This window comes from Trachurus trachurus (assembly GCF_905171665.1).
Source record: "Trachurus trachurus genome assembly, chromosome: 6".
In the NCBI taxonomy this organism is placed as follows: domain Eukaryota; kingdom Metazoa; phylum Chordata; class Actinopteri; order Carangiformes; family Carangidae; genus Trachurus; species Trachurus trachurus.
Window position 1 is genome coordinate 15,306,586 of NC_139897.1, and position 22,630 is coordinate 15,329,215.

Here is a 22,630-nt window from a genome sequence, read left to right on the forward strand (position 1 = left end):
ATACTTAAAAATGTTTTATGAGATTAAAATCCAATAAAATAAAAATGCTTTTCTATAAATTTTTATTTTAACTGTATAATAATAATAACAACAATAATATGACGGTAACTGATAAACCAGTGTAATCATCGGGGTAAGTAATGTGTGTACAGAAGATATATTAAGTTTAGCTATAGTGGTATTATAAAGTCACAGCATGTAAAACCATTACAGAGTTAAACATTGGGTGTGATCATCCACTCAAGAAGCTAATTTGTCTCAATAGAGGCAGTGCACCATTGAGCTCTTTGTCTGTTTCACCACTTCAGTATTCCAGGGCAGTACTTGTCGATCAGGGACTGGTAGTAGGGCTTCAGCTTGTCCACATCAGGCAGGTCAGTGGTCTTCGTGTACAGGTCGAATTTACTGCAGAGAGGATGGAAGATCTGGCGTCAGGTCAAATGCTGAGGGTAAGGATAACGTGAATATGAAGCATAAGGACACTCACTTGAACTCTCTGACCCAGGGCAGCATACGCAGGTCTTTGTCATTGCACAGGTTCATGTAGTCTCCATGGGAGTGCCAGGGGTAGAATGAATGGAAGCGAATCATGTACAACCCCTGAGCTCAGACAGAAAAAGACCAAGGTGCGTACATTTCTAAATTCTGTACCTTACCACCTCGCCATCATAGTGTATGGTGTGTAGATAATTTCAGCACTAAGCTAAACAGCTAAAAAAAAGGGAAGGTTGCACTGTCAGACCTGTGGGACACTGAAAACACCTTTCACTCCCTCACATAATAACAATGATTACATGTAATAGTTTACTCACCTCCTCTGGGATCGAGCAGTTGTTGAACTTCATAACTCTGTAGAGATACTCTGAAAACGACAGTACAGGACGTCAGGCACTCCAGTGATGTGTGTGATCTGTTACAGCTGAAATGTATATACGTGTGTGACATTTCATACCGTCATGGCCCCAGGACATGAGGACCTTGTCGAGTCCACAGTTGGGTTCATAGATCCCATGCTTCTCGCTAAAGAGAGAGGAAAAAATCTATCAATTCTCTACACATTTAACAACATGGAGCAAAGCAGAACACCTTTAATAATATTACATTCAAAGAGAGAACAGTTACATCATGTGGAACTAACAAAATGATCATGTTTCAGGTTTACGTTACAGTATGTATCAACCCATAAACCCAGTGTCGGACAAATCTGACAAATAAAGAAGTGACTGGCAGGCTAACTGTAAGGGGTGGTGTGCATGTATAAAATTAAGCAGGTTAAACAACAAAGTGAGACTTTTAACACAGTAACATGAGAATACCAACTTGTAAGTGGGGTTCTGCTCGTCTGGATTGTCCAGGAAGGTGTTGTCCCTGAACACAATCGAGTTTTGAAACCTGCATCCCACAGGGAAGGTGTCGCCCACTACAGCCCACTGTAGAGTACAGAGACACAACCACGGTACTACTCAAGTAAGATGGTTTGTGATAATGCTATAATAATCACTTGACAAAATGGAGTGCTCTGTATAAAGAGACAAAAGGGATGTAAGCGGTGTAATAACAACACTAAGATAGTTGAGAAGATGCAAATGCTTAAAAGAAGATAAACACATTTTAAAAAATGGTTAAATTTAGGTTGGAAATTAAACTCCTATTCCTCATTGAGGTTATTTGGGCACCATGATGAAGCTGTATTGCCATCTTCCCCTATGTTGAACCTGCCTCTTACCTGGGGTTCATCCCAAAGAGCCATAATCTTCCCAACATCATGAATCAGACCCACCAACTGGAACCAGTCTGAGAAGGGACAATAAATACATATGTGGTATTTACCAGACCAGTAGCAGTACAGTACATATGCGTGTTTTTTTCTTTCTCTCTCTGTACGGCACCTTTGTCTGGGTGTTCTCGGCGGATACCCTCAGCAGTCTGGAAGGCGTGGAAGGAGTTGGGGAAGTCCACATCGGGGTCAGACTCGTCCACCAGCTGGTCTAGAGACAGGATGGCATCCATAATCCCCATCTGAGAGTGGTTGCAGCTGGTCCATTCAGAGTGCTGCAGGGAGGTAAGAGTCATAATGTCATTGGGGAGGTGTTCTCTGTCAAACTTGTGAGTAAAGGAAAAAGAAAACACCTCCTGGAGACTTTTAATTGATATAAGGAAGGGAAGTTTATTGTTATTAATACAAATTGGGTAATGTTCACTTAAACCAGGCCCATTTTCTATAAGTGATTCTGAGAGTAACCACATGTGTTTAGTGGGCAGAAATAGAAGTAGCACTACACAATGACCATTCATAGTGACCACAATCAGATTACATGATATCCCAGTCTGACCTTTAGGAGGTTTGAAATCAGGCCAATTCAACAAAGTTTTTTTTTCCAAATTGTTAGCTTTCACTTCTGAGAATCAGATGACACTTGTTTACTCAGTCTGAGTTACTCTGGGTCACCCTCTGCTTCCACTCCAGATTTACTCACCTTTTGCTTTACAAAGTCCAGGGTTTGGTTGGTGTGCATCAGTTTATACGTGCTGAAGACACGGTCAATGAGATCTCCAGTCTGAAAAACGCATAGTATATTAAACCAATACCCTCACAGCGCCCTGGTTTTACACAAAATGCACAAATGCCTTTTGCCATGGGATGGCATATTGTGCTTTTGTGTGTCACTTATGACTACAGCGAACCAGTAATAAGCATCTGTCCACAAAGTCTGCATTGCTGTCAAAACCCATGACTCGTTTTACAATGTTTAAAATGTTTACATGAAATGGCACGAAACTGCAGATTAGAGATGGTGTTTTGATGCCAAATGCTGGTGACAATGTCATTCAAATCTCAAATGTATCATTTTTGGATAAAATAAAATCATTGCAGAGCTGTACCTGCTTAAAACGACATCACATTAGTGCAAATTGTTGTTTGACAGTTCAAATTAGTGCCAGAAACAGCCCTGCATCCCAACATTACCATCTCTGTTAGAGTTGTGAGTAGAGTGTTGCACTTCTGAATTTAATCAGTGTTTTTTAAATATATGTTGCCAGTAGTTTTAATAACTGTGTTTCTCACCTATGGATGTCATGTTATACATTCCATATGCTGAATACTTACCTCAAAGTTCCTATATTCCTCCTTCTCTTTGTGTTCATTCTTCAAATTTGGCCGATATACCAGAGATGGGTCTGGTCCCTGCATTTGTAATAAAAACACTTAAAGTTTTGCATCGATACAGAACATATTTGTTTATGCAATTATGTAAAAAATTATCTAAAGAATGTATCCATACGATGCTGATGACCCTCATGGCTGACAGGTGAAGTGTTGTCCTCTGGAGCTGACTGCACACGTCCCTGCTCATATATACCCTGCCGGCTTAAACAATAATGTTTTTCACTTGGATTGTAGGCGTACATACTCGCTGCACCAATCTCCAGTCACATTTTAACCCAACCTCACTTAATGGGGTACGCTGTGTTGAACCTTGACTTTGAGTATGTTTGTGTGTGTCCGTCCCAGGAAGAGTTTTTCAATAATCAACAGGTTATCTGTTTGCGCTGATCCAGAATGACTCAGTAGTTCTTTGTCGTTCATTTTAACTATGAAATATATTTCATTATTATCATTACTATTATTTTAAAAAACACTTTTACAAATATCAACTGGTCTATTTTTCCAAAACATGCATGCTTATCATCTTATACATTATATACGATCTGTTAAGTGCATTTACCTTCACCCACACACACACACACATAGTCTAAAGACTTGTGTAAATATTGATGACATGTATTATAGTTTTTTATTTCTTTTAGCACAAGGCTGTAATTAAAACATGAAAACATGGAAGAAATAGAGTTAAAACCAGACAGAAGGGACTTGCTTTCATAGATACACCTACCTGGGTATAAACCACACACATAAAGTGAACAAGATTAACTGTTCAACTTTATTGATCGTTTCCAGGTTCACTGTCAGTCATGGACATATGCGCAATTGTTTTTAATGTATTTATTTCCTGCCACTCATCTGTAGCCAGCAGCAAACCACCAGGTGTCCCCCCCACATACTTGTAGACTGAATGTGTGCAGAGTGCATCAGTCCATAGTAAACAATGTAAATGGGCTTTTAATGTGATCTTTTGAAAAATTTACTAGCAACCAACTGTGCATTTTCTGGATACACACACAGTCAGGGTTGTTTTTTTTGGATTTGTTCTGAAGTTTACAAGCTTGAAAACTTCATTATAGCCCTCTCCTCATCTCTGCTTGAGGCTAACTGTTCTAGGCTACAGTAGCTGCTTGTAGTGTAACAATCGTGACGATCCAAGTAATAATAATACAATCATTTCAAATTCAAAAATGCTGTTGTGTGCACAGTTCTGTCAGTCAGTGTAGAAAACACATTTATTGCATGTGACACCCTGAAACTACTTTTTGACTTATGAACGGTGAGCATTGTCTCCATACATGCACATACACATGTACACATAGCTGTGTAATGTCACAGTGAACTTAACAAATTCTGTGGCATTGGTTTGGACTTTTCACTTTCTGTACTTTACTCTTATGGGCCCCCTAGTGTGTGTCTGTGTGTCTGTGTGCGTGCACGGTCGACCAGATGAACATCATTGTTATCACTAACATGGTGTGAGACAGATTTTCCAGTCATGAACTGTGTGAGCATCGAAATAAAAGGTCAGACTTGCATAAAATAAATGTGAACGTTTACAGAGTTTTATTACAATGCTGCTGTTGCAAAGAACAAAGTGTTAGATGAAAGCATCACAGATGGTTTACAGAAGGACACTTGTACCATAAAGGGGCTCTCACATAAACATGAAGATTTAGTAAAGTGTAATATTTACAGCAAATCGGTCTAAGTAATTTCAAGTTAAATAACACATTTCAAAATTCAAGTCATACTGAATATAAAGAAGAATAAAGTGCTTTCATGCATTCCTATTAACATTTGACCTTTAAGAGCACCTACTCAAAGTGGAGTTACGCTGAGGTGACACACAGAAAAGCAAACAGACTACAAAGCTTGAAATATTACTTTGATAGTCAGTATTCAGTGTGATGCTTGATTTGGACTGATGAAAGGCAAAAGACTATAAGGCTTTACAAATTATTACTCAAGTAAGGCTCAAAAACACATTTCATACTGGCAAAACCAAACATAATGCAACTTAGATTTACACTTCTCAGGTAGCAATCACTCCACAGCATAGTTGGTGGTCTGGTTCCCATGCTAAGACACTGAAGACAAGCTGTCTGTTAAGAACTACGCAGACAGATCATGGATTAGGGTTAGTGGTTATTTTGGCTGATTGTGTGCAGTGTGGGGTTTTGGGTGAAGGGTTAACTGGGCTTGATTGGAGGTTATTCTTGGGTTTCTGTTCACACTGAAGTAAAGCTACTTGTTTGTTGAGGTGAGATGAAGGTGCTTCTGAGGGACAGGGTGGATTAGCTCAGAGCTCAGATAGGTTCAGATCAGCAGGATCACCACTGATGACGATAGAAGACATTAGTCTGGGAGGCTAGTTGGACAGCCTCTCCTATTCACAGTTTTCCTTCGTCATGATATACCAACTCATCCAATTATGTCAGAACACCAAGGGCTCCAGTTTCACCTGAGTGAACTAGTTGTAATGGCCAGAAAAACTGTGGTCTAAAGAAATTCTGGTTTGTCCTCTTCTTATTTTTGTAGTGTTGACCATCACATCTATAGATTATGATTGGGCCCATGCCAAAACAACTGCTGAGATCTGGAAACAGTATAAAACCAGGTTACTTAAACTACTGGGATATTAAATTAAAATTGAACACACCTAATGTATGATGTTTACTTCCTGCTAATATCGAATGTATCTTCCATTGAAGGGATCCCTAAACCTGCAGTAACATGTTTTTCTAGACACAGAAGCAAGCAGTGAACACAACATTGACATATCATTGCCTTTTTCAGGCAACAGTTTCTATTTACAGATCCATTCATGTTTATGGATACTGCACAATCTGCAGTATTCACTCTCTTTTGACTCTGAGTTTGATCACTAACAATTCCAGCTCTTGAAACATGCTAAAGCTGAGGGCCATAGCTTGCTCTAAGTACTTATTCTGTCTGTTCATCATAATTGCCCAGACTTCATTACAAAGACAATGATAAGGCACTGTTGTGAAAGAAGAAAGAGTTTCCCTTTGCTGTAGACATTTTTTTTCTAGGGATATTATGTGTATCAACACTGACTATCTTTTTGACTAACTGCAATGTGTTGACACCTTCAGCTGTCTGTTGTGTGTCCTCCATCATGCAAATGTCAGATAAACTATGGTGTCATTCCCAGATCTGAGTGACGTGTTGTCAGTGAGAATGTAGTGAAATTAATAAAACCCAAGTTGTTAAAAGAAAACCAATTGTCCTTTTTAAGGATTGACATCAAAGCCTTATTTTCGGCCCTGTGTCAGTGATGCAACACAGGACCTGGGTTTGTTAAATGCCAATGTGTCGATAAAGGCGGATTTGAGGTTTGGTTTTAGCCGTAACTGTGAGGACTGCGAGGATTAATGGGGGAGGAGTCTTCCCTCCCACTCTGTCCAATCAGCTGATAGAGTCGGTGGCTGAGGTTCTGAACTTGACAAGTGCCCAGGACACACCCCACCCTCATCAAGTGGCCGTGCCCCCTTCCGACGCCGTTGATGGCATGACGACGACCCCGTGACCCGCGATGCCAGTCTGGTGCTTTCTGCAGCACGCTGTCACTTTGGTCGAACAATGGGTCAGACAATCTTGGTGGGTGCTCTTTATGCAGCATGGCCCCCCAGATGATATTTCTGTCTCCAGGGGTGATTTGGTTGTCAGTGGCAACCAAGAGATCAGATGCAGGAGGCATGATGGCAGTGTGAGAAGATTTAGGGTATTTGTGAGATCTGGGTAAACTCCACCTGTGACACAGAAGGAGAGAGAAAATGTGTAGATGCAGTTAAAAAACAGTAGAACAAACACACACTCGCATACAGCATGTGCACATATGATGCCGGGCAGTCATGCGCATGTCATCCGGTTAAGTTTCTGAGAGAAACTGGATCGCTACAGCAAGATGAAATGCCTCACAGGAAGTCAGGCTTACACTGCAGGAATGTCCACTGTACTTAGTCTGGACCAAAAAAAAGAGAGAGGGTGGATTGAGAGAGAAAGTGAGAAGGACAGATAGAAGGAGAGATAGACATAAGATGGTGATAAGGTGGCTGCGCTGTCTCTGACAGTTTGTGTGTCTGTTGTTCATTATAGTGTGCCAGCTTGTCTTACACTCCATAAAACACCTTGCAATGGACTGGTCGTGTGTTTTTTGGTCTCACAGCCAATTTTGTCAACTGCTGGTTTAATGTGTTAACATCCGTAATCCACAACCATAACCACATGTTCATTATTGTAACCATGATTCCTAAAAAAATCTCTGTAACCCGTTATCAAACCAGGACTGTTCCACTGGCTAGACACAAAGTTATGTTAATGTTGCTCCATAAATGTTGGGTCTATAAGTGGCAACTCTTTTCTGACATGGATGTTTTTTTTTTTATATATAGACTCAAATAATATGTGGTCAGTTCATGTCATTCAAATGTTGCTGTTGAGGGATTGAATCAGTGATTTGCTCTTGGTGTTAAAATGTTTTTGCATTCAATTCACATGCTCAGTTAGTGACACATGAAAAATCCATCTTAGATGTACTTTGAGGGTCACAAAATACTTTTAACTCTATAGGGCTAGTACAATTCTGTTGCATTTTGCACACATGCAACCAATGACAACTGAGGACATGATATATCCTGTCTAATCACAACACAATGAACTCAACTTATGTCTTTCAAGGGTCAAGCACAAACAGGTGTGATTGTGTAGTTGAATTGGTGATTCTAAGTAAAACATCTCCAGTTCTCAAACCACTTCAGTAAGGCTGCGCTTTCAAAAACATTCAGTATCTTTTAAAGTAAAAAGAAATGTATAACCTTAGTGCTATCTCAGACAGTGTTGACGCTAATCAGCTGTTCTGGTGAAATCCTCGAACGTTTTGCAAATAGTTTGAATCCATTCCACCGATTTTTAATTTGACTTTGAATACATTTGCAATACAACATGTAACCATAGCATCTCGAAGGACTCACTGACTAAATGAGACTAAACACACCCCCAGACCTGTGTATTGAATTCACTGAAATAAAGCTGACATTGACCCTCTTATCCTACATTGGGTAAAGTAAAGCAGATGTCCTAAAATGATAAAATGTTCTCTTGAAGCACATTACACAACTGAGTATTGTCACAGTTAAAGACTGACAGTCTGTCTCTCGGTCAATAATTGAAACACTTTTAACAGTCCAAAATCCCCATTAGTGACCCCTAGAGGTTGTTGTTGCACCCATCCTGTCCTAAGTGGTTTAAACTGCCTGTGTCAACTACCAACTGACACCGTCATCCACCCCATCACCAACACAGCTAGAAAAAAAAAATCCTGTTAATCAACAATCAACAGTGTCTGACCTGACAAATGTTACAACAGGGAAGAGGGAATCAGAAGGAAAGACGGACGTCTACACAGCACAATGTGGTTGGTGGTAAGAGGCTCCTACACTTCCACTTCTCTTTCTTTAAGTACCTCTCTCTGCTGTCTCGCCTCACTCTTTTTTCAGTCAGCATACCTTTTACCTTTTTCATTTATCGCTTCTCTCTCTCTCTCCCTCCCTCCCTCAAACATTGAAGAGAGATCTGCTAGAGAAAGTTAGTCAGAAATTATGCAATACTTTGTATACGCAGTCGCAGGGTAAGGTAGCAGGGGACAAAGGGGACTTGGCACACTACAGCTTGTGCTGAGTGTAGCTTCTTAAACAAGCTCAAACCAAAACAATAACAGTAATCTGTTTACTTGAGCCTATTATAGAATGTCAACAGAATCAAGTCAATATCTGAAAACCTAGCACCGCAGTTCAATTCATCTCCTAACATAACTGCAACAGTGTCTGACGATGCAAAAATAGAAAATCACTGTGTGTGTGTGTGTGTGTGTGACTTTGGTCCAGTGCTGCCAAAATTCAGCATCCATTTAAACAATTCAAAGCTAATAGAGTTGGGCAATCTCAAAGGCTTTCATTTGCTAGTATACTCACAATAGGGAGTTGGTCAGGGAGTCGGGTGAGTGAATGAGTTTGTGTGTGTGTGTGTGTGTTGGCAGTAAGAGCCCAAGGTGTCCAGCCAGAGGAGTGATCAGAATACCAGTCAGGATCAGTTACAGGATAAAGATCATATGGTGTTCTGGCCCACTTTTCACACCAAACAAACACAAACATTATCCCACTCCATCCCTTTATTTTTTGTTTCTCATGAATAGTTAACACAGGGATGTGGGAGGTGAGTGCACACTCACACACACACACTCTGGCATAACGTTGGTTGGCATGGCATTAGTGAACACAAACGTGCACGTGAAATGACGAGATTAGCCAACACAAAAGGTGCTCACTCAAAGATTGTATGTTCTACATGTGCATGCACATCAACACTTACGGTAGGTACACTCATTCACTGTCTTTATCTCTCTCCTACACACACACACACACACACACGTAATTAAAAAGCTACCTGTGGTGAGATTTAAAACACAGATGTCTCTAATGAGAAAGGTACTTAGTTGGCACTAAGGTGCCGACAAGGAAATGTAGGCCACTGAGCTGCTCACCACTCTCAATCTAACACAACCAAAACAAGTGACTATACATGCACTTTAATGCAGAAATACACTGAATATAGCAAAGACATCTCAATAGAAAGTCCATAAAAAATTGTTTTTGTATTATGTACTCAAAATAAATGAAAGAAAAGCTGTAAATAAATTATACTGAAACTGAGATTTGCAGGTGCATCCCAATTGTCAATCACTTAAAGGGAATTTTTATGCCGTTTTAGTGACAGTGATAGTAGAGAGATGCAACAGAGACACTGATTGTCTTTACCGCTAAGCCATGGATGTCAAACAAATTGATTTTTGGCCATTTGGAAACAACTAAAACAAGCTGTAAACACGACTGACTGACTGACTGACACTGAGTAATTATCACCTTCCAAGTTTATATCAAGATGATAATTATTAATGAACAGTTGCCTTTATTCATATACAGCAGATACAGAGATATTTTGGCCAAATGTGATGAATTTAAGTCAGTCCTTTTTACTCTGTTTTGGCCTCTACCAACTTCTGAAGGAAATAATTTAGTAAGTGTTTCTGTTGAAATTAGCCGCCTGTTGATGCAGGGATCACAAAACAACCATAACGATAATCTTAACGCCACTGAAAAAGCTTTTCACCTACAAAGTTCATTCTTCAAATCTAGCTGTTGTGAAGTTCATCACATCATAAAGTTGCCAGTTGGCAAATGATTTTCAAAGTGCAAAGAGGAGTAAAACTAGTGTATTGGTGTGATTGTCAGCTACATTAATAATCAGAAGACTTTAGGAATCCAATGGGTTTCTAATCCCCAGCAGATATTTAGTGTTTCGTTGTTACCACAGTCACAAACTGTAAACTGCAAATCTCCACATACACGTACCCTTCATTGGGACTCTCTCTCCCCAGGTGTGTGTGTGTGTGTGTGTGTGTGTGTGTGTGTGTGTGTGTGTGTGTGTGTGTGTGTGTGTGTGTGTGTGTGTGTGTGTGTGTGTGTGTGTGTGTGTGTGTGTGTGTGTGTGTGTGTTTGCACCACTGCATGGCAGTCTAGAGAATCTGTGGAGAGCTTGAGACCGCAAGGAGCTTCTTCAACATTCCTCCCAAGTTAGAGCGCAGCATGAGGTTCTCCACAGAGGAACTGAAAACACACACACACACACACACACACACACACACACACACACACACACACACACACACACACACACACACACACATACACACACACACACACACACACACACACACACACACACACACACACACACACACACACACACACACACACACACACACCTTCCTGTCGTAACTCCTCAAAACTACTTTGCGCAAAGAAAACTTTTTGTCCCTATCAGCTCCCCACCGTTTCACTACTAGTCATTGTTGCTCGGTCCTATTCATTATATTCTGCCCATTTTTTCCTGCTGTCTTCCCTAAATTACTACAGGATCCTTTAATTTTTCTTCCTTTCTTCTTTTTTCTTCTTTCCAGGCATTTTATTAAGTGCCAGTGGCAGTATTATGTTACATCCATCAGTGTTGAATTGCACTGAGGGCTTCTCCTCTCCCCTTAGCCAGTGCCCCAGCCTATTAAATCCTTTGTCAAGCCCCCTTTTCTTGCTCAAAATTAAACAACAAGAATGTCAATTAAAATACAAATACACTGTATTACATGGATTTATTCTTTGTCATTATTCAGAGAGGTTCTTCTTTGGTGCTTCTTTTCCTTCCACTATTCAAATAATAAACTTAACCTAATACTCTCTTTAGCACTTAAACCTTAGGTCAACTGTATTCACAAGGGATTTCAGTGTTATACCAAAAGGAATCCCTATTATGTAAGTCTCACTACTCTTTCTCACACTCATAAAGCACAATATAATGCAGTAAAAAGTCATGTTTGAACAGAGCACACAGGCTATGGGAGACTACACGGATGAAGCATGCGTCTCCATGTGATGGTTACTTTAAAAAGCATTGTGCTGTTCCTCCAGCACTCAGTCACAAGATGTTCTCAGGTCTGCGTCTTACATTATAACGATCTACTGTACAAGCTGTTGTCTGTGGAGTGTGTGTGTGTGTGTGTGCTGTTATAGATTTCCTTACTTAGTCCATGGCTTGTTCACTGCTTGGCCCCTCGGTATGTGCACGACATGTATCCCTGTCCCAAATCCCGCTAAATCAGTCTCACCTCTGTCTCACCTCCTGCTGCTGAGAGGAATTACCTCACCCTGCTGCTGGACCCTTTTCTCACATTAATGACTGCCACAAGGCAATATGCAAACCTTTAACATTTATCTTTCATTAATGGATCTCAAACATTTTATTTAAGTCAATATATTTAGTGTAGTTAAATACAGTGTAAGGTAACATCTCCAAATATCTTGTTTAGTTTGGCCAAAATCAAAAACTTCTGTCATCAGTAGGCTATACTATACACAGTGGTCCCTTATTATTGTGGAAGGGACACTGTGAATGACATTTTTGCCAAATCATGCAACATAATAACTTATTAAACTTAAATTGTTTACTTAGCCTATATAAAATAGAAAGAAAGAAAGAAAGTTTACAGGCTTCAGATTGTAGATTGTTACCTGTGTCTGTGAGAGAGGCTCTGCAGAGTCAAAGCCTGGGACTGGATCTCCAGAGGCAGGAGGCCGAGCAGCAGACACAGCCACGCCGGCCAGCGCGCACACATGGCGGCGAAGTGGAAACACGGACTGTCCGGGTGAATGACAGAAGAACACGCTATATTAAAAAAAAAAAAAAAAACGATACAAGAAATGCGTATAAAAATACAATGATAGCTGTCGGCAGTTTCTTTGTCAACGCACTTTAAGTAAATTGTCCGGTTCAGATGAGTGACTGTGACAGCATCACCGGTCTCTGCTGCTGCTGCTGCATCCTCCTCACACTATTGATAGCGACATCCACGGAAGAAGAAAAAAAAAAGAAAAGAAATCAGAAACTCATTGGGGCTCGCATCGGGAGCAACTTGAGCTCTCTCATTTATACAGGCCGATTGAGGGAGGAGGAAAGAGGAGGAGGAGGAAGGGAGGAAAGCTTATTCTGTCTGTCCTACTCTACGACCTCACTTCTAATGGACCTCACAACCTAATTAACCCTGACCAGGTCCAGTGTTGTCATCCACGGGAATTAGGTTACAGGTGTCAAATGGTTTGTTTTGGGGGTGTTTCTATAATTATTAGTAGTAGCCTAACTTATGCGTGCTCATGGTGACCTCAGAAGTGCCCTTAGATTTTATTATTGCATTTCATTTATGTTTTACACTGTAGGCTAATCTAGACCCACCTAAATGAATGAAAATTAAATCACAAACTAGACCAAAAGACTTAATTTTTTTTTTTGCATGATTGTGGTTAAAGATGGGTGGGTAGGCTATGGCGATGCTGTATTTTGTTGAATTGACAAAATTAGAAGTCAGACCTTTAGTTGAATATGTGCTTAAATCTGAGACAGACTGAAGTGAATGGAGTTTCTAAACACTAGAGTAGCTAGTGCTATTGCGGTATAGAGGTTCAAAATGAAAGTGCCTCTCTTTAAATGTGAGAGTGATGACATACAAATGGCAATTGGAAACTGAAGATTACATGATCTGTTAATAATTAGCTTACAGTAAAACATTATGACTATTTCATCACACATGCATTAAGTGAAATCCTTCTCAGACTGGTCTCACACTCACATGGGCGTTTGAAAAGTTCTGCCTCCAGCACAGGATGCGTTCTGTGACATTTGTAAAGTTCATCATAAAAACTGACATTTGTCTTTACGACTGAGCACGAGATTCAATATCAATAAAAAACTAAAACCATGAGATGAGAGATCTGAGGAGTTACAGTAGGCTATGGCACAAGTAATTTTTTCTTTATGTGAGGATATGCTTTTTCCTCTTTGGTCTTCAAAAAGGGTTGTGAATTGATTGTTTATCAGGATCAGAAGTAAAAAAAAAAAAAAGAAGAAGATTGAAACCAAAGCTGTAACCCAACCTTTTTGATATGGAGCAAGATCTTATACCAGACATCACAATGTATGTGTGTGTGCTGATATGGTGCAGTTCAAACAGCTTGATTGCTATTGTCATTGTGTTCCATGATTTATAATAGTCCACATAGCATAGGGTCTTCAGTGACTACAAAGGAAAAGACAGAGAGGCAGTTTCAGTGGAGCGTTGGTCGCAGTGATCCTGTTCTCCTCGTTTTCCTCGTATAACAACTTTTTCTTTCTTTCTTTTTTGTGAAGGAGGACACAGATGAGAGACTCAGAGTCTGAGCCTGATTAAAGAATGCTCTGTATGTGGAGGTGGCTTCAGGTCTTAATTAAAGAACCAATGTGTGTGTGTGACTCAGCAGTTTGCAGTATTACTATCTAAGCTCAGTTTCAAATGCAGTGAGCCTCAACCCAGTCCAACATGTGCATTAACACATCACCTATCTATCCAAAGAAGCAACCTCTGTCCTTCTCTCTCTCTCTCTCTCTCTCTCTCTCCCTCTGTGTGTGTGTCCATGTCCTCACACTACTTATCCCCTCTCTTTCTGATCTCCTAGCACACAAAGATGCTTTGGCTCTGATTGAAGAGGCTGTTCTTGAGTTTCAGCTTTTTTTTGACTATGTGTCTGCTGGACACCTGGGCTCAACTCAACTAGCCCATCTGTAGGTGAATTTATTACAGCATCCAGGTTGTAACGCACTTATTTCACCTGTTTTTGCCAGTTTGACATCACAGTAAAGCCAGGAGGCGAGTCACAGTGCAGCTTGTGACAAATAAATTCTGATGAGTCCAGTTTTTTGGATGTGGAACTAATGTGGCGCAAGTGGAAGTGTGTTAAAAGCAGGATATTTCTTCAAAGGTCAGGCTGTCAGTGGCGTGCAGAGCTTTAAGAGATATGCTTTTATTTCATTTTACGAGTCACAGTGAAAATATTTGGGCAGACAAACTGATTTTTGTCTTTTCACGAGGCCAGTTGTTCAGAACTAAACCAGGGCGAGTCACAGTTTCTGTGAATACTTGGTTGTTAATCTGACTTGACCCAGTGAGTGAAGTTGAAACTGTGCTGGGTTACTTTGTTTCACCTCCCCAAAGTACCTGATCAAAATAAAAAAAAGTGCAGAATCGCATAAATATAACAAAAAATCTCAAATCAATATCAGACAAACAGATCTGACAGTAAGTCAAATATTGCAATAAAACATGTAAAAGCAATAAGAATCCACAAAACAATGTAAATAAAGCATGTATCAGGAATAACCAAAGACGAAGACAAAGAAATACCTTTTAAAAAGAGATTTAAAGATCATTAAAGAGCTACAGCTTCTGAAATGCGATGGTATTACTGAACCTCACACAGTCACATTCACACCTTTAGAGTTGCCAGTTAACCTAATTTGCACGTCTTTGGACTGTGGGAAGAAATTGGAGAACCCAGAAAGAACCCACACAGCTCTGAAACGTGCAAACTCCACATAGAAAAGCCCCAGAACCATTGGTGCTATGAGTATCAACCACTGCATCACTCTGCATCCCTGACCCTCTTTTTCCGTGAAGACAATTCATTGTGTCACTGACTCTGTGTGGACATGACTGATACAACAACTGTCTTGTAACCACAGTGAGGTGGTGTGTTGATGCCTCTATGTGGTGGAATATGGGATTACATGCAGTGAAAGCAAAACAGCAATGCTGTATTCTTCTTTTTGTGTATTTTATATCAAATCTTTTATTGCTGCAGTGTCTGCAAAGTTCTCATCTTCACCCACGTACCACAAGAGAAAGGAAAACTGTTACCTGCAGTGTATCCATATAAAATGGGCCTTGGATGTGGCTGCTCTGCTGACAGTGAAACTTATTAGTGTCACCTGAGAGTGACTTTATGGTCTCATTATACTTCTCTTTCACCCTTGGATATTCTTTTTGTTTCTGTGACTGACAGCAGACTGCAGACAATAGCAGTCTGTATCTGCAGTCAGACACGGTGGTGTCCCTGCGTACAAAGAAAGGTGTCCTCTGGCTGCACTGCAGTGCTAGGATTTGTCTCTTGATTACATCAGTGAAAACCCTGGTTCTCGAATTACCTAACACATTCAACACACTGTATTGTATTCACAAAGACTATGGTGCCTTCTATTACTGAAATTGTAATGAATTCTTAAATTTTATTTTGGTTTCAATACTTGAATTATTATATTGGTCAGCAGATTATGGACCTCTACTTACAGTTCCATGATTTGGAGGCTTTTTAAGTATTTTGTTGACAACTTGCGAGCAAATCAAATTTACCTGCAGGTACAAATGAAGTTACCTATCTGCCTACCTCGAGTCAATAATTCAGAACTGCTGACATTGCAATAAGCTGGTACCATTAACAGTATGATGATTTAACTATTTACACAGTAATGTTTAGTCACAGATATACATATATCTATCACTTGATACTGAAGGAAATTATATCATAATTCTCTGGCAAGTTCTGGAGTTATGAAGAGTGTATTTTTTTCCTATAATTTATAAGCAGATTCAGGGACAATTTACTCATGAGAGGAACCAGAGATCGTGCTGAATGAACCTTTGATGATTGGATTGATTGTCAAGATCAGAGGTTGAAGAAGTTTTCTAATTCCGATTTAACCCTGCAGATTATCAAGTATGAAGAAATAAAAGGAGGCACAGGTCTTTTAACTTGCATTGAAGATGTGACTTCACTCCCAGACATTTTGTGTATTTTATCTTCACTCATTCACATTAAAAAAAAAAAATCTCAAGTCTAATGTGCTGCTGTCAACCAAATAAACATCCACAGACAGACTGCAGTAAACTGTATAGGCCTGAGCTAGCAGCAGGTGGTGCTGTTTTCAAACCAAAATACTTTACTACTACACCTTATGAATGTACCAGCACTGACTGGAGGATCAAGATAAAACAAGACACTGAAGAAGAGTGAGATTGTTCAAAACAAATAAATGAATAAACCCTGGTCAAAAAAAACAAGGGTTACGCGATAAGTGATTGCAAACTCATTTTCCTCCAGTCCTCCAACAATCTCTTGAGCCTGTCAATCTATTTAGTGTTTTCTGGATCTGTTTCTTGATCACTGATGCAACACTGAATCTTATTTATTTCAAATGTAGCAAATTAAGAAACATATAAGCATAATCATATATAAAGACACAGAGACAAGCTGTGCCATTGGATACAGATGCAGTCACAACAATGTAAATCACATTTGCGTCGACCATTATGGGAGCATCTTTTTAAATGCTCAGAATGCAGCTATGGCACATTTTGCTTACATTTTGTCTGAAGCTGAGTTGACATCTTATAGGAAAACACAATTCAGTGTTTTTTGTTACTGTGTCTTTGAGGAAGACATGAATGACCTTTAAGATCTTGACCTTGTTAAAATATAATAATGCACCACGTTAAAATACACTAACATGCAATATAACAGTTTCACATATTATCACAATAACACAAAGGCAACTATATACAACAGGGACCATTCATTCTTGCCTGGTCTGAATCGTTTCTTAATGTTCTTCTATTCTATTTATGTATGACCTTTAAAAAACAAGGCTGGCATTTGGCCCAGAGTAAGGAGAGACACTAAAGCTTTATAACCAGCTATAACAAGTAAATGACTATGTGTGTGTTCAGTCTCGTAGCTCCAGAGCGGTGATGAGGTCCTGCAGTGGCTCGGTATCTTCAGGCTCCAACAGCGCATGCTGCTGGCAGAATAGTGTGAGGTGTGAGAAGAGTGTGTTGAGGTGTGCATGCAGCCCCAGAGCGAGTGTCTCTCTGTAGTGAGACCAGTAAATGTGAGCCAGGGTCCTGAACAACAGCAAAAATACTTTCTGGACCAGGAAGACAAAACCTGTTGGAAACACTGAACCTTGGAAACAGGAAAGAGAAACAGAGATAAGACTGAAACTGGATTATGATGATGTGCATCAGATCAGTGCAATGTCGATGATATGAATTAATGTTACCTGCTTTAGTGGGGAACACATCCTCATCAGTGAGTAAGTCCTGAATGTATGACATTGCATAGTCAAAGTAAAGGGGCGCAGAGCACTTTAGCTTCCTGCCATGATCGTCAGTCCAGACATAAATCCTGACAACACAAACACACAGACTTGATAAGACTAGATAGATGGACTTAATAGTAAACTTCTATTCATTACTCTCACAGGCAGTGTAAGGTTTCACAACAAAATGTGATTGAAACCACCTCGGAGTGGTAGTAGACAAAAATTTAAACAATATCAGTGCAAAAGACACAGCGCCCTGTTACCCTGTATATATAGACAATACAATGGAAAAAGATAAATATGAAGATAACGTTCTTGGGTCATGTGATGTTTAGCTGATTAAGACTGTGAGATGTGGGTGAACATTCTGGTTGAAGATAGTGGACCTTTGGCAAGATTTTTAATTTTATTTATGTTTTTGTCAAATGACTGTCTCAAGTGCTACTAAAAGATAATCACACCTAGACTATGATCACAAAAGAGCATAATAAAGACAGACTGCTTCACAGTTACAACTACAACTACTTAATAACACTAATAAATTGGCTCTGTTAAAGGGCCGGTTCACCCAAGGCATGAAGCCTTGGAGAGCTTTACACACTCCTTGAAAACATTAGAAGTGAACATTTTCAAATCCATTTGTGCTGCCCAAAGTATTGAACACTTATATTAGGAGTGTTCAGCAACAAACAATGATCTGGTCCAAACAGTCCACTCTCAGCACTGTCTATGCAACTTGATAAATAAAACTGATGATCTGCATGACAAATTAAAACTGGAAGAAAGCCAAACTTTACTTTTTGACATAGGTACATTATAATTGTCAATAACATACGTGTTGCCTGGTCCGCATGCAGTTGGGCAGGTGCTGGGACTGCAGAACTCAGACAGTGCGCTGGAAAACAGGTTTATATGCTTGAAAAATGCCACCGCTGAAAGTAAGAGAAATCCAGAAAAAAAGACAAATTAGGTGCATATTCCTCCTCCTGGAAACAGCAGTTTACTTTGTTGGGGTCCATACTCACTATTGCTGGCAAGCCACTCAGCCTTGTCGACGCCAGGCGGCAGAGCTGTGAGGGAAAACATGTCTGTGTGCGTGATCCTCTGGCACACATACTGCTGCTCCAGATATGGACGCTCCTCCAGATTATTGTTGTTAATTCCCCTTGGGAGGACAGCGCAGAGTTAATGAGGCAGAGACGGAAGGAGAAAGACGGAGAAACATAAAATATTGCTGTGTAAAACAATCGATAGGTCAGTGGATTAATTACTCCTGCTGCAGTCATTAGATAACACATTTTACAGTGTGTGGTGCTTTCTCATCTGTCTTTGCCACACACACACAAGTGCGGACACAGAAACAGTGCTGTAGCTGCAGACCTGAACGTCCAGTAAACCAGCAGTTTATGTAATGAAGGCAGTCAATTCAGAGCCAGAGTAATTACTGTTAATGAAGCTGACTGCTGCAGTGGTCATTGCTACAAGGCAAATAACTGAAAGACCCAAGTGTTGGGCAACATCAGAGCCTGAGAGCGGAGGCCTGCTGACTTCACCAAACCTCTCTGTCTCACATTAGCTCATAAACCCACTGATAAGCTACATGTAATACTTCCTAATCAGTGACACAGGAACGGCAGCATGGGAACTTTTGATAACTAAGGAGTGCGTGGAAGAAATGAATGATGTTTTCAAATGCCAGCGTGTACTGGAAAGTCAGACTCCCTCAGCACAATTTGACTCCATGCAAAACAGTGGCGCCACTTTGACACAGGTAGAGTGGCTGTGTTAAAGTGTTGTTGTGGAATCAGGCAGTTTTCAGTTTTAGATGTCTTCACATACAGAGTTTACTCAGTGTGACCTTGCCTACTGTGATAAGGGAAACACTGCACTGTTTCACTCCCTCTGCCGTGAATCTGTGAGCGAGGACAGAGCAGGGAATATTAGTTTAATGGTCGAAACAGGAGGTCTTTGTTCAAAGTAAAGGTCAGAGGAGGTGGAGAGGGAGAGGGAGGAACATCAGAGGAATAGTGTAAACATTAACTGTTACAAAACATACAGTAGCGCAAAATGCACAATCATGACAAACTCCTCTAATGTCTACAGGAACCTCTTTTGTTAACATCCTGTTCTGCTCTCCAGCTCCACGTTATTATAACTCGGTTACTGCCTCTTGGCTACCAGTTGTCAGCACACAAACACAATGAGACTGGACCTACTTGTAATGTTGTGTTTGAGTGTAAACACACACCTCCCTGACCCTGCTGCTGCCGCTCTCGGCCATCTGTTTACATTTATACCTCTGCCGTGTGGGTGAGATAAACAATGCTCTTCAGTTCAGCTGAAAAGATTCATCCCAGAGCAAACATTTGCATAGTGACTGTGTGAAAAAAAAAAATTTAAAAGTAAAAAGAGGAGCTTTCATATACAGCCCACACTCATCTTCATGCTATTTTTCAACATGTGTTCCTGCTGCTAAAGGAATCCACCTTCACTGATGCCATCAGACAAATATGTAGCACACACACTTTTTTTTTATCTGGAGGACATTCTTGAGTAAACCATGTGCAGCCAGCTTCCTAGTCCTGTTTCTTCCACAGTAAAGGGGAGTTTTTACACAGTTAAATGCAACACAACTTCATTTCCAGACAGGAAACACGACAAAAAGAGTGAACAGAGGAAAAAGTTACTAACTTACAGTTTTTCATTGCTGATGTCAGAAGGCTGAAGAGTCTTGCCGTCTGCCTCCTTAGCCGAGGGGTAACTATGGCAACCCCCCATGGCGTAAAGCTAAGACCAGAGCTGTTGGTTGTGCCAGCCCCACTTTTCCATCCCAAACATTACTCACCCACTCAACTTCCACACAACTTCCAAGCAGCATATGGCAGACCACCGTGCCAACACAAACATCTCTCAGCTCACAGACGGAGCCATACCGCCAACAAACGCAGCAACAAAGACTCTCCTTTCTCCACAAAGTTTTGCAAAACACACACACACAGGAAAAAAAACAAAAAGGAGGGGGGGTGGTGGGGTTCAGTCCTGGGAGTTGAGGATTGTCTCCTGTGCTGGAGGTGAAGCTCTCCAGCTGTCTGTGTCTCCTTTTGCTACCACTGATCCAGTGTCAGTGTGTATACGTCTCCTTTGTCTGGAGTTCCACACCCCACAGGCTCCTCCTCTCTCCGCTCCAAGCAGACAGGCAGGTTTCTCCACAACCCCTTTTTAAAGTACAAAACCCAACTCCGCCTTCTTCCCCCTTTCCACCCACTGCATACACACACACACGCACACACATCCACACTCTCTACAGAGACAGCACAGGTAGAGATGACAAACCAAAGGTGTTTTTTTGTTTGTCCTCAGTGGAAGTGGAAAGAGACGGAAAAGAGTGGGGGAAAGCTAGAGAAGTAGGAAAAGAAGGCAGGGCAGCAGCAGGTGTGCCCACTATCAGTAAACTGCAGAGGAATGTGATGACATACATGGTGGATCTGAGCCCAGGAATGAAAACACACACCCAGAACAAAATGGCAATGACATATAGATAGGACCCCAAGCGTTGAGAATATGAGAAGTGTGTGAGCAAAAGTGGGAGGTGGGGGTCTTCAGCCTCCTCCTTCATTGTCACACAAACTCATTTTATATTCCCCTGCAGCACAGTGAGCTCTAGGTGACGGGCAGGTTTCTATTTGAACTAGGCGAGTAAGTGACAGTAAGAGACACTGGGAAGCAACATAATCCACAAGCTCACCTGCCCCGAAGGTAAACATACTCCAAGTCCCGTCTCTGTGTTTGTTCTGTACGTGAGCGTCTGTGTGTGCTGTGTTGTGTGTGTGTGTGTGTGTGTGTGTGAGACAATCACAGGCACTCGTCTTTGTCTGACATTTATTAGGGTTCATATCTGAATGTACAAGCTAATTTGACAACAGGTAACACACACATTACTCCCTAAATGAAGAAAACAAAACAAAAACAAACAGAAAAAAACAAAAAACAAAAAAACACCAGCATCAGTCCACTTTACAAAAAAGGCATTTTACAACACGGCTGTCTTTCACACCACTTCCCCTACACACACACACACACACACATACACACACACTGATGTAATAAGCTATAATGTGAGCCAGATTTGAAATGGCCTCAGTGTAAGTTACAGACGATGGGACGAAGTAAAAACTTATCACCTATTGTCTCTCAATTAAAATTATGGGCACATACTGTTCAATACAGCACATTCCCAATGAGGTGAATGAGGCTAATGTGCAAACTTAATGGCACTTAAAGATGACTAAATCGTACCTCATGCCATTATGCATAACATCACACCGTACCCGTAGCTACACCCTGCACACACACACCCACACTCTCAAGGTGAACACACACACACACACACACACACCAAAACACAAAGATAAGGGTCAGACGCAGTGCTTAGGTTTGAGAAAAGACAGGATGACATTTTTCTGACCCTTTACACAACCCTGCCAAAAAATAAAATAAAAAAATAAATAAAAAAAGCCCTGTTTTTCTTTTCCGACCCTGACTTAGACTGAGCACAACCTCTGTACAGTTCCACTTCAAACAGCTCAAAATGCTTAACAGCTAAAAGCAAAAATAGTGGGACCTACCATGAATTCTTTCTACATGTAACATCCTCTCCTACTGCTGATAATGACCATCACATGACTTCATAAGAGAAAAAAAAAACACATGGAAGGTATCCACAAAAGATTGCTTTAGATAAATCTAGACCTGTTAAGACTATTGCGAGAAAGGAGGCTACTTCACACATAATGAAACCCAGTAGTTCACTGGTGGGAAGACACACTTTGGCTGAAAGCATTGGAGAAAAGAACAAAGTATATCTAAAGT

At 40.6% G+C, this 22,630-nt stretch overlaps 2 protein-coding genes across 2 annotated transcripts; both read right to left on the bottom strand.

Annotated features, from left to right (window-relative positions):
* Nucleotides 1–45: 45 nt before the first annotated feature.
* On the bottom strand, nt 46–3,434 carry miox (myo-inositol oxygenase). Its single transcript, XM_083974328.1, has 10 exons — nt 3,285–3,434; nt 3,110–3,187; nt 2,478–2,558; nt 1,890–2,052; nt 1,727–1,794; nt 1,321–1,430; nt 953–1,020; nt 813–862; nt 488–600; nt 46–405 (listed from the first exon to the last, which is right to left on the bottom strand). The coding sequence occupies exons 1-10, from the start codon at nt 3,354–3,356 to the stop codon at nt 297–299; spliced, it is 912 nt and encodes a 303-aa protein (XP_083830454.1). The 5' UTR covers nt 3,357–3,434; the 3' UTR covers nt 46–296.
* Nucleotides 3,435–16,885: 13,451 nt separating this feature from the next.
* LOC310987172 (MOB kinase activator 2) lies at nt 16,886–21,010 on the bottom strand. The gene is made up of 5 exons (XM_083973364.1): nt 20,457–21,010; nt 18,787–18,926; nt 18,597–18,693; nt 17,720–17,844; nt 16,886–17,622 (listed from the first exon to the last, which is right to left on the bottom strand). The coding sequence occupies exons 1-5, from the start codon at nt 20,537–20,539 to the stop codon at nt 17,384–17,386; spliced, it is 684 nt and encodes a 227-aa protein (XP_083829490.1). The 5' UTR covers nt 20,540–21,010; the 3' UTR covers nt 16,886–17,383.
* Nucleotides 21,011–22,630: the final 1,620 nt, after the last annotated feature.